At 46.4% G+C, this 12,698-nt stretch overlaps 2 protein-coding genes across 3 annotated transcripts in view; both read left to right on the top strand.

The window, feature by feature from the left end:
* Positions 1-8,094, top strand: part of ADSL (adenylosuccinate lyase) — a 38,154-nt gene extending 30,060 nt beyond the window's left edge. The window contains exons 6-12 of the mRNA XM_011979121.1: positions 1,483-1,573; positions 2,665-2,734; positions 2,882-3,029; positions 4,366-4,456; positions 5,650-5,739; positions 6,253-6,429; positions 7,823-8,094. Of these exons, the coding sequence (XP_011834511.1) occupies positions 1,483-1,573; positions 2,665-2,734; positions 2,882-3,029; positions 4,366-4,456; positions 5,650-5,739; positions 6,253-6,429; positions 7,823-7,909 (754 nt within the window). The 3' untranslated portion in view covers positions 7,910-8,094. The remainder of the gene's footprint in view (positions 1-1,482; positions 1,574-2,664; positions 2,735-2,881; positions 3,030-4,365; positions 4,457-5,649; positions 5,740-6,252; positions 6,430-7,822) is intronic.
* Positions 8,095-11,424: 3,330 nt separating this feature from the next.
* SGSM3 (small G protein signaling modulator 3) overlaps positions 11,425-12,698 on the top strand; it is a 42,594-nt gene continuing 41,320 nt past the window's right edge. The window contains exon 1 of one of the 2 annotated variants that reach the window (XM_011978803.1): positions 11,425-11,552. The gene's annotated coding sequence lies outside the window, so the exon portion shown is untranslated. The remainder of the gene's footprint in view (positions 11,553-12,698) is intronic. The other variant, XM_011978804.1, reaches the window with a different exon arrangement.

Raw genomic sequence — 12,698 nt, 5'->3', positions numbered from 1 at the left:
TTGCATGGATCTCCAGAACTTGAAGCGTGTCCGGGATGACCTGCGCTTCCGGGGAGTAAAGGGCACCACTGGCACTCAGGCCAGTTTCCTGCAGCTCTTTGAGGGAGATGACCATAAGGTATTCAGAAAGTGACCTGCAGGAGACTGAAACTCAGTGGTGGAGCCTGAGACAAGGCTGTCTTTGAGGATGATAGGAGAGATTGATTGTGGGACGGGTGGGGTCTTTGAACTGGAAGGAAGTTGTGGGGGTTGGGGGCAAGACCTGGGTAGGATGACAGGTTGGGGCATTCTCATACTAGACACCTGGATTATTATAAGGATGTGTCTTTTCTTTCCAAGGTAGAGCAGCTTGACAAGATGGTGACAGATAAGGCGGGATTTAAGAGGTAGGTAAGTGGGAATACGTTGACCTCCCTGTTAAGTTGATGAAAGTCCTGTGTTCAGTATACCTCTAGATTTGATCTTACAATTTTTGCCCTTTTCTTCCTTTGTTCTTCTACCCATTTTTTTTTTTTTTTTTCTGTCTCTATCCTGGGTTTTATTTTCTTACTATCTGGATTCTTTTTTGTTTTTCCCCCTAATCGTCTTGCTGACATATTTTCTGGATTTTATTTTATTTTATTATTATTTTTGAGACAGGGTCTTACTCTGTCACCCAGGCTGGAGTGCAGCAGTGTGATCTCGGCTCACTGCAGCCTCCACCTCCCAGCTTCAAGCCGTCCTTCCACCTAAGCCCCCTGAGTAGCTATGACTGCAAGCATGCCTGGCTAATTTTTGTGTTATTTTTGTAGAGATAGGGTTTCACCATGTTGCCCAGGCTGGTCTCGAACTCCTGAGATCGAGCGATCCACCTGCCTCAGCCTCTCAGAGTGCTAGGATTATAGGCATGAGCCACCAGGCCCGACCTGCATTCTATTTTTGTATTATCTATAGGAAAAAAGAAAATGATTTACTTCTGGTTTCTTTAGAATATACCTTTTTTCATGTTGTTTCCATTTTTGTTTCTTTACTTAGGGCCCCCAACAGGTTAGGCTAAATCTGACCATTTCCATTGGAGTCCACCAGGTTCCACCATGGATGCTTCGCCCAGGCATTTCTATTGAGCTGTGGCCGGACATGGGCATGTTGCACCATGTATCCTTCTTGAGTCATGCCAGTGTCCTGAGTATTAGTGAAAAGGGTGGAAGAATAGTTTATTTCAGGAGCAAGTTACCACTCAGGTCCACTGGCTCAGTATAACTTAGCATACCAATAAGACCAAGCTTTTCTTTAGAATGTGTTTTTCCTTGTTTGACAGAGGCATGTTTTGAATTATTATTATTATTTTATAAGAGTCTCCCAATGATGCTTAGGCTGGCCTCAACCTCCTGAGTTAAAGCAGTCCTCCTCCCTTAGCCTCTTAAGTAGCTGGGACTACAGTCATGCACCACTGCAATGGCTTTAAAATATTTTAACATACATCTCTCTTCTATTTATTTCTAGAGCTTTCATCATCACAGGGCAGACATATACACGAAAAGTGGATATTGAAGTACTGTCTGTGCTGGCTAGCTTGGGGGCGTCAGTACACAAGGTGAGTGGTGGCAGCTTGTGGGGCGGGGACAGGAGCTCTGGGCACCACAGACTGACTGTTTCAGCCTCAGACTTTTACTTAACCATCTCTCAAGCAATATTATACATTAGTTTAATAATTTGTGGTCTGTAGATGAAACCCTTAAGGGGAAGACTAGTTTTGGCATTTTCTTTTTTTTTTTTTTTTTTTTTGAGACGGAGTCTCGCTCTGTCGCCCAGGCTGGAGTGCAGTGGCGCGATCTCGGCTCACTGCAAGCTCCGCCTCCCGGGTTCACGCCATTCTCCTGCCTCAGCCTCCCGAGTAGCTGGGACTACAGGCGCCCACAACTGCGCCCGGCTAATTTTTTGTATTTTTAGTAGAGACGGGGTTTCACCATGTTGGCCAGGCTGGTCTTGAACTCCTGACCTCAGGTGATCCACCTGCCTCGGCCTCCCAAAGTGCTGGGATTACAGGCGTGAGCCACCGCGCCCGGCTGGCATTTTCTTTAAAGTTATCCCAAGCACTGCAAAACATCCATCTTTTTCAGTGGTGTATTAAATTAATCTTTTTTTTTTTTTTGAGATGGCGTTTTACTCTTGTTGCCCAGGCTGGAGTGCAGTGGTACGATCTCAGCTCACTGCAACCTCTGCCCCCTAGGTTCAGGCGAGCTTCCCAAGTAGCTGGGATTACAGGCATGCACCACCATGCCTGTCTTATTTTAGTAGAGGCGGGGTTTCACCATGTTGGCCAGGCTGGTCTTGAACTCCTGACCTCAGGTGATCCACCTGCCTCGGCCTCCCAAAGTGCTGGGATTACAGGTGTGAGGCACTGTGCCCATCCGAAATTAATCTTGTGATTGTCTTTCCATGATGCCTTAAGCAGTGTTTCACAAAAGCGTTTTCATGCTCCTTGAATTTGTCATCCCAGCCCTTCGGGAACAGAGAGGAGTCTGAGTAAGATACTCTCCAGGAGCTCTTGGGGAGGACACGCTGGTCTTCAGCTCAGCCGCAGCACACCTAAGAGCTCATCTCCTTCATCAGCCTAGTCACGGCTCCCAGACTCTCCTGCACACTGACAGTGTGGGGTGATGCTTATTCCCCTGCCTCCCCCAGATTTGCACCGACATACGCCTCCTGGCAAACCTCAAGGAGATGGAGGAACCCTTTGAAAAACAGCAGATTGGTGAGTGCTGTGTAGAGACCTGTGAGCACACAGAGCGGCTGGAGGGCTGTGGATGGGGGCTGAGAGCTCATTCAGCAGCATGCTTGCCTACTCACTATCCTCTGAAGTCTCTCTGCCTTTGCATCTTGTCCTTTTTTACATGGGCAGGCTCGAGTGCGATGCCATACAAGCGGAATCCCATGCGTTCAGAACGTTGCTGCAGTCTTGCCCGCCACCTGATGACCCTTGTCATGGACCCGCTACAGACAGCATCTGTCCAGTGGTTTGAACGGACACTGGATGATAGTGCCAACCGGTCAGTGGCGCAGGGACGTCACATACACCAAGTTGAGAGGAGGTCTGAAGGAGGGACCTAGAAGTAAAAGGACATATTTGAGCATCTCTACAGTCTCCTTATCCCCAAGGAGCCCAGAGTCTAGCAGGGAGGCAAAAACATAGAAAAGACAATGTGATAAGTGTTACAGTTGGAGTGTGTACTGGGTACTGTGGAGCAGAGAGGAAGGCATGGTGCTTGAGGAGTCAGAACGCTTCACAGTAGAGGTGGTGCCTTAAGACTTAAGAAATACATGCATCTTTTAAAGACAAGATTGGGAGCATTATAAAGGCACCAAGCAGGAGAAAACACACTTGAGGGAGTTACTACTACTTGAGTAGCCCTGGGGAATGAAATCAACATGTGCCAGGAGGTGGGGCAGGACATGGTCACAGATAGTAGCCAGTTTACGAAAGGTCTTCTGGGTCTTTTCTGAAGGCAGATAGATGTCAGTTGTGGTGTTTAGGCACAGTGACATCTTGATAAGCTATGAGATGAGTCTGAAATAATCTGTACTGCTGATGAGGTACCAATGTGCACATCATTTTCTGTTTTGTGTTAATACTCATTTAAAGCAGACTGGCATTACTCTCGCCTGCTTGCATTGTGCTGGAATTTCTTGAGTGGATACGGATGTATAGTTAGACCTACCTTTCTGGGATCTGTGCATAATCTAGGATTTATCTCTGGAGATAAGTCATGTGAACTCACTCAGAAGTCAGCCACTGAATACTTTTTAGCAAGGTGTGACCCTGGGGGTCTGCTGATTTGCCTGCTAAAAGACCCTGGCAGCAGTTTGGAGAGTTGGCTCTAAGGAGACAGGGATCACGTCGGAACAAGTTAGGGGCTACTTTAAAAGTCCGAGGCCACGTTGGTGCAGGTGCCATGTCAATGGAGAGGAAGGATATAGATCCAGAGTTGAAGGCAGACTGGCCAGCCCTGGTGGTTGACCGGAGTGAGTATAAAGAATTTGGTGACTGGGGCGCTACTGTCATTTGCTGAGGCAGGACCTGTGAGGGAGGAATGGCAGGTTTGTAATGGTGAGTAAGAAGAATGACAGTGGCTGAGTTCAGTTTGGGGATTGAGGTACCTATGGATCAACCAGGTAGACGTCTCAGTAGGTATAAGGTCTGGCACTTAGGCAAGTGGTCTGGCCTAGAGGTGACAGACTTGAGGGTCATGAGGTCATTGGGGTAATCATGAGATTGAAGGAAATTATCCAGAGAGTACAGTCAGTAGGGCAACTTGTTGGGACACACTCTGCATTTCACTGAAATTATTTGTTTAAAGAGATACTGAATGGCTATTTGTTTTCTAGACGGATCTGTTTGGCCGAGGCATTTCTTACTGCAGATACTATACTGAATACGCTGCAGAACATTTCTGAAGGATTGGTAGTGTACCCCAAAGTAAGAAGCTTCAATTAAAAAGTAAAGTATTAGGGAGGGGTTAGAATGTGGGAGGGAGGGTGCTCTGGGATGTGTTGAGGGAGCTGCATTCTGATCCGATAGGCGTTCTTCCCACCCGAGCTCATCCTTCAGTTCATAAGCTCTAGGGAACTAGCTCTGTGGAATTCATAGACACATTTATAGAAACAGAAAAAGAAGTATTTTAAATTGCCTTTAAACTATCTCGCAGCATGAATCATCAGCTCTGGTGTGACTAGGCAGAGTAGATGGCTCCATTTGCCTGTTTTTAAGTACCTGAGGCAGATGAGTTTATTTCTCTCCTATACTTAGCTCTTGAGGCTGAGCACTGATATGTAGCAAATAGGGGTTTTAAGAATTATTTAGGCCGGGCCCGGTGGCTCAAGCCTGTAATCCCAGCACTTTGGGAGGCCGAGATGGGCGGATCACGAGGTCAGGAGATCGAGACCATCCTGGCTAACACAGTGAAACCCTGTCTCTACTAAAAATACAAAAATTAGCTGGGCGTGGTGGCACGTGCCTGTAATCTCAGCTACTCAGGAGGCTGAGGCAGGATAATTGCTTGAACCCAGGAGGTAGAAGTTGCAGTGAGCCAAGATCATGCCACTGCACTCCAGCCTGGCAACAAGAAAGAATCTCCGTCTCAAAAAAAAAAAAATCTTTCTATGTGGCAACTTTTTAAGTTAATATTCCCTTTTTAAAAATCAAAAGTCTGGCTGGGCACGGTGGCTCACACCTGTAATCCCAGCACTTTGGGAGGCTGAGGTGGGTGGATCACCAGGTCAGGAGATCGAGACCATCCTGGCTAACACGGTGAAACCCCGTCTCTACTAAAAATAGAAAAATTAACTGGGCGTGGTGGCGGGCGGGGAGGCTGAGGCAGGAGAATGGTGTGAACCCGGGAGGCGGAGCTTGCAGTGAGTGGAGATTGTGCCACTGCACTCCAGCCTGGGCAACAGAGCGAGACTGTCTCAAAAAAAAAAAAAAAAAAAAAATCAAAAGTCTGAGTTAGTAAGAAAACTGAAAAAACATCATGTAGAATAAAACAACCCATTACTGTCTCCATAATGTGGTAGGTAGTGTCTGTGCTGTGCATTTTGTTTGACATCCTGCTGTGTTTATCACTTTAGCCTTGAGGCAGCTTTCTTGGTCATTCACTTTATCTTTTCCTATAGGTAATTGAACGGCGCATTCGGCAAGAGCTGCCTTTCATGGCCACAGAGAACATCATCATGGCCATGGTCAAAGCTGGAGGTAGCCGCCAGGTTTGTAACCTCTCATGTTCCTGGTTAAATTGAGAGTGCACGTTTGGTCCTGCTCTCTTCTCCATGAGGGAGAGCAGATGAAGGTGTTCGTGTCATTAGCTTCACAGTAATGGTACAGAGCAGTGGCCATAATCTGCCATCTATGGAGGGTGATTGTGGTGAACTGAGTTTTTTAAAGTGAATTACTTAATCACTTGTAGGAAAAGTCCACTCCTAGTGAAGGAATGAGGTCTGACATTCCGTAGGAAGTGAGCAGGAGACAAGAGCAAATTATTCATGGGGCTTTATGGAAGAGGGCCAGAGCAGGGTGGGCATCCATTTCAGGCTCGTCCTAAGATGTGGGCAGAGAGTAGTGAAGACCCTGGTAGAGACAGACACAGGAACCACCTCAGCCTGGAGGTGTTTTTGTGTAGAGCTGTGTAGACTACATGGATGTGAAGTATCTGATGACTTTTTTAAAGTGTTCAAATGCCCTGTTAGTGGAGAACTGACAGTACTTCACTGTCTTCCCAGGATTGCCATGAGAAAATCAGAGTGCTTTCTCAGCAGGCAGCTTCTGTGGTCAAGCAGGAAGGGGGTGACAATGACCTCATAGAGCGTATCCAGGCTGATGCCTACTTCAGTCCCATTCACTCCCAGTTGGATCGTTTACTGGATCCTTCTTCTTTCACTGGTCGTGCCTCCCAGCAGGTAAGCATACATTAGAACTCTTCCGAGGAGCGGTCCCCAGAAGCCTCTTTTCTGCTGGGCTGCAGAACCTGGGGTACTCTCTTTGATGTTTTTGCTTTATAGGAGGTATGTTGGGAATGGGCCTAGCTAGAAGGAAATCAGAGCAGGTTGCTGGCCAAAACTTAGAGATTTGGGTTTGGTTTCTGTTTTGTTTTGTTTTTGGAGACAGTCTCTCTCTCACCCAGGCTGGAGTGCAGTGGTGCTGGGATTACAGGCGTGAGCCCCCACAACTGACCAAGATATGGCTGTTTTGAGCTAGCTGCCTTAAGTATTTCTTTATGTAGATTTTTTGGAGTTTTGATCTTGAGAATGTGGTATAATGGACAAAGAATTAGGTTTTATTGTCAGGTGGATTTGGGTTAAATCCTAACCTCTGGCATTTACTGACTGACAGGATAAAAGTAAATATCTCAGTGTTTTAACAATTGAAATGCATGAGTATATACTAGGTGCTCAGTATGTGTTCAGATACTGTATTTAATTCTGGGGATTTAAAAATGAATACATAGGCCGGGCACAGTGGCTCACACCAGTAATCCCAGTACTTTGGGAGGCCTAGGCAGGAGAATTGCTTGAGTTCAGGAGTTCAAGAACATCCTGGGCAACATGGTGAAAACTCGTCTCTACAAAAAAATACAAAAGTTAGCCAGGTGTGGTGGCGTGCACCTATAGTCTCAGCTACTCAGGGGGCTGAGGCGGGAAGATAGCTTGAGCCTAGGAGGTGAAGGCTGCAGTGAGCCATGTTCATGCCCCTGCCCTCTGGCTTGGGTGACAAAGTGAGATCCTGTCTCAAAAAATAAAGATGAATGGATAATTCTCATCTTTAGAGAGCTCAAAACTTAGTGGTGAATACTTTTAAATAGGTCATTAGAATACCAAGCAGTAGGTGCGAGGACTGAGGGCTAAAATACTAGAACTGGAGGTAGGAGACCAATAAGGAGGCTGCTGCAACGGACCAAGCAGTAGATGATGAGAGCTTTGAGTGAAGGCAGTGGTGAGAGATGCAGACCAGGGAGGGAGAGGAGGTTAAGCTCTTGGTGATTACTTGAAGAGGACTGGGAAGCAGGAGGAAAGCTGTGGTGATTTTTAGGTTGGATGGAAATGGCAAAACCACCTGAGAGAACACAGGCTGGGCCAGTTTGCGGGAAAGGTTGGTGGGCATGTGGGCATGGTGGTTGAATCACCTGTGTCTAGGCGGAAATTCCTTATAGGCAGTTAAGGAAAAAACAAGCTTAGTGGTGGAGTAAAAGCTTCATTAAATTAGGTTTTAGTGGTATCACCTGACATTGGAAAAGGTATTATCTGCTAATATCTTAACATTTTCTTTTGTCTTGTATCTGCTTTCCTCTGGCAGGTGCAGAGATTCTTAGAAGAGGAGGTGTATCCCCTGTTAAAACCATATGAAAGTGTGATGAAGGTGAAAGCAGAATTATGTCTCTAGAGTTGGAAGAGAATTAAACGAAAAATCATTAATTGCTGAGGCGTGAAAATTGTGTTACTGTAATGCCTTATTTTACCTTGAGAATTGTTACCTTAAATTAATACAGCACTTTCTTCTATCCATGGTCTTTCCCCTTTCTCAGTCTCACATTTCTCAACAATGCAGAAACAAAGAGCATTGAAGTTTACTCTGTTGTTTACAACAACACAAACTTGCATAATAAATGTAGTTCGTACTTGATCTCTGTTCTTTCAAGGCATATTTTCCAGCTGCCTCAAGTTTAGTCCTTTTCACGTGTTCGTTTGCTTGTAAAGTAGCAAGAAATTTCTGGTCCTGTCCTCTAAAAGTGAATTAGATCTAGGTCTAGCAAAATAGCCTGGACTCAGTGATTGAGTCCATGATCAGATAGCTTTTATTTCAGTTATTTTTGGCTAGTATAAGTAATGAAGTTTGGAACTACAGTAAATACTTAAAAACAAAACAGAACAAAAAAAAAACCCTGATGTGACCATCAGGCTTATTCAGCCAAAGTTGTGTCCAACCTCATTTCATCTTTTGATAAGGCTTATATATCAGGGAAATGCTAATTGAGTATGTTGATTTCATCAGGGCACCTGACAGTCTTTATTCCTGGTTGCATGGATTTTGTTGTTGAGTCTTGCTCTGTCACCCAGACTAGAGTGCAGTAGCACAATCTCGGCTCACTGCAACCTCCACCTCCTGGGTTCAAGCGATTCTCCGGCCTCAGCCTCCCAAGTAGCTGGGATTACAGGCACCCGCCGCCACACCTGGCTAACTTTTGTATTTTTAGTAGGGATGGGGTTTTGCCATGTTGGCCAGGTGGGTCTTGAACTCCTGACCTCAAGTGATCCACCCATCTCAGCCTCCCAAAATTCTGGGATTACAGGCATGAGCCACCATGCCCGGCCTAATCTTGTTTTCTTTTTTACTTGTTTACAGTGTAAGCAAATGCCATTGGACAAGAACATTGTCTGTGTCATTCCTTGTTGTATTTCCAATAGCAAGAGCACATCAGATACTTGGCAACTAGGCAGTCTTCCAGCTTCCGCCACCACGCCCAACTTCCTTGTTGCAGTATTATAGCTGATTGAAGCAACTGTAGCCAAATATTGAGTTAATTACCTACCTGCCAGGAGAGCCCTTGTTATTTAGCCCATTCTCATCCTACGTATTTTTCAGCATAGATGAAAATGAAAGCTTTTGTTTATCAGATTTGCAAATGACACAAAACTGGGAGAATTAACAAGTACATTTATTTGGTAAAATAAGTTTTCATCTGTAACCTAAACAGGCTGAAATGATGTGCCTTAAACTAAGAGGAAAAATAAGATCAATGTAAATAAGTTAACCTTAAACTCAGTATGCACCAGAACTGAGAGAAGACTGTTTTAGGAGGTGTTAATGGTTGTCCAGTGCCCAGAAAGCCACCAGAGGCTTACTGCTCCACACTCTTGGCATTACATTCAATTTTGGATACCCAGTCTGAGGAACAGAGATAAACTGGAGAGCGAACCTCCAAAAAGATCTTGTGGTGGAGGAATGTTAGGGCTCTTTATCCTATCCAGGAGAGAACTTGTCAGCACTTCAAATATTGCCGTGTGGAGGAAGAGTGACTTGATTGTGTATTGCCCCAAGAGACACTGAGATCAATACCCATTATTAAGGCTCTGAGATTGGCTTGGGGCCAGACATTGGAACCCCTGAGATTAGCAATCCACCCTCAATCTCCCAGGTCAGGCAGAAGCTGGAAGACTGCCTAGTTAGGAATGTTGTGAGGGAGAGGAGGCTGAGTCAGTTCCAGTTTTATCAAAAGTAGCCAGAAAAGCAGGTTGAGATGATGCGCACTTGCAGTCCCAGCTACTTGGGAAACTGAGGCAATAGGGTCACTTGAGCCCAAGAGTTCAGTCCAGGCTGGGTGACATAGCGAGAACTTGTCACTTAAAGCCAACCTAAGAGAAGAGCTCAACCTATTGGGAAAAACAATAGAAGGCAATTCTGAAAACCAAATTCTGAATATAGGTTAGTATAGCAAGCAAGTGGGGATAGCATAGAGCCATTTGCTCAACTTCCAGAAAGAGTCACTCTATTCATCTCTTTAAAAAATCTTGAAAAGGGCCAGGTGCGGTGGTGGCTCATGCCTGTAATCCCAGCACTTTGGGAGGCCGAGGCAGGTGGATCACCTGAGGTCAGGAGTTCAAGACCAGCCTGACCAAGAAGGTGATACTCCATCTCTACTAAAAATACAAACAATTAGCTGGGCATGGTGGCAGGCGCCTGTAGTCCCAGCTACTCGGGAGGCTGAGACAGAAGAATTGCTTGAACCTAGGAGTCAGAAGTTGCAGTGAGCCAAGATCATGCCACTGCACTCCAGCCTGGGCAATGGAGCGAGACTCGGTCTCAAAAAAAAAAAAAAAAAATCCTGAAATGATAAGTCTGAAACAAGGAAATTAAGTCATTGGACTCTGACCAGATATTCTGTCTACTTCCTTCTCTGGTATGGGCAACTTAGAGGCAGCAACTACTATCAGTTTATCTAATGTGAGACTTTATATTACATAACAGACGTTGGGGATATAGGATACCATGGATTTTAGTTAATACATTTCCTCATAGAAAATAAGGAAATAAGATAACAGTCTTCTTCCTGTCCTAACAATTCTGTTAGACTAATGATCTCCAGTGATTGGCGATTTGACCTGGTTTCTTCGTGGACTATTTGAGTGGGTGGATTTGTTGGTGCATCTCTGTCTTCTTTCCTTTTCCATTCTCCTTTGTTTCTGTATTTACACACTTGTATGCAACTCTGTAATCTGATTTTCCCATGTAGCATTTTAATTTGATGTATTGGGTGGTCTGCATGTTCACTGGAAAACATGTTAAATGTACATTTATATATATATAATGTAGATTTATATATATATGTAAAAGACAAGATCTCGCGCTGTCGCCCAGGCTGGAGTGCAGTGGTGTGACCACAGCTCACTGCAGCCTCGATTTCCTGGCTCAAGCGATCCTCTCACCTCAGCCTCTTGAGTAGCTGGGACTATGGCACACACAACCACACCTGGCTAATTTTTTGTTGTTTTTTGTAAAGACAGGGTCTCACTATGTTAACCCAGGCTGTTTTCTTTAAGATTGGTTTAAACTCACGCAGACTCCAGCATGAAAACTACCCAGATGTTAGGTTCTGGGCAGAACATGGGACAACTGATGAAACGTCTGCTCAGCTGAAGTCAGACACCTGGACACTTAATGCCCTCTTTCCCTGGCTGGTGCTCAGTTTCATTTAAGAACCAGGAGATCCTAATGTTTGTAACCATAGCTTTAGTGGAAGCACAAGGGTTAGGAGTCCCCAGAAAGGTATGATGAAGCCTGGGTGGATGTGAGGATTGGTGAGACGGCAAAAGCATCGCTGTGCCTGCAGGCCTTGGGACGGGGTCGCAAAGCTCCTGGCGGCGTCCCGCCAAGTGGGCGGGAACGACTACAGCCCCCAGCATGACCCGCGGCCGCCTATGCTCCGCCCCGCCACGCGTGCGCTTAGGCGCCGCTGAGCGCTGACTGGGTGCGAGCGGGGAAGCCGCTAACCTGACCCGGATTGGCGCTGAGGTGGCCCGTGGGGCAGGTGAGTGCGGGGACGGGAGTCAGCGGAGACTGAATGGCGCCCACAAGTTCCCCTGAGGCTGGGGTTGCGGGGCGTTTGTGGTGGGACTGTTTGACCGAGGGATGTACGGGCCAAAGGCGCCCACTAGAGAGAAGCACCGCCTCGGGCCGGAGAGCTGCCGGGCCGACCTTACTCGCGTCGCGGGTGGAATGGGGGCCGGGGACGCGGCGGGGCGGAGAGGTCGGCTGCGTACCCCGGACCGGCTGACCCTAGACGGCCGAGGCCACCTCAGGTGTTCGGGGCGGGAACCGGAATCCACCGCGCTGGCAGCCGGGAGCGGTTTTACAGAAACCGCGCCTGATGCGGGGGGCTTTTTTAAAAAGCCTGGCTGGCTCCGGCACGGGGACAGCTGCAGACTCCTCCTCGGGTTTAAGTTGCGCCTTTCCCTTTGAGAGTCAGATCCAGGTGCAGAACCCGGGCTCGGATCCACGCCGAGACTCGGAACACAGGTGTGTTTGCATTTTAGCACGGGGGAAACTGAGGCATACGTTAGCCAGAATCACCCGGTGTGGTTAGGATTGGAATTTTGAAAATTATTCTCATACCTAGTTTACTGATCTAGGCTCTTTTTTATTTGGAGAGAAAAATGAAGCTGTTTCAAAGGTTTTCAGTGACTGGGTGACTAGTGTGCCTTCCAGTCTCGTGCAGCCCAGTTGGGGTGGGTTGATGGCTTGTTTGTTTTGTGGTGGGATAGAGATATCCTGGAATATTCCACACCCTTCTTGATTCTTTCTTAGTAAATTCAAGTCCAATCAGACTCTGCTTCACAAAAACTGCATTTTCAACTTCGACTCGTTTACTCGCAGTTTTCGTGACAGGTTTGTGATTAGGTTTGTAAGTACATACACTTCCCACTTTTCTTGCTCATCTCTCTTAGTTCCAATTCTCTCTGCACTCTAAACAACTGAATTACATCTTTCTTCTACATATTTCTCTTCTTGGTGATTAATTTGTAATTTTTTTCTTTTCTTTTCTTTTTTTAATTTAAGACTGCGTTTCGCTCTTGTTGCCTGGGCTGGAGTGCGGTGGCGCGACCTCGGCTCACTGCAAGCTGCGCCTCCCGGGTTCAAGGGATTCTTCTGTCTCAGCCTCCTGAGTAGCTGGGAC

The sequence above is a fragment of the Mandrillus leucophaeus genome, unplaced genomic scaffold (genome assembly GCF_000951045.1).
Source record: "Mandrillus leucophaeus isolate KB7577 unplaced genomic scaffold, Mleu.le_1.0 Scaffold2, whole genome shotgun sequence".
Taxonomy (NCBI): domain Eukaryota; kingdom Metazoa; phylum Chordata; class Mammalia; order Primates; family Cercopithecidae; genus Mandrillus; species Mandrillus leucophaeus.
Note: the sequence above shows the minus strand (reverse complement) of the source record. Positions and strands in the feature narration are given on the sequence as shown.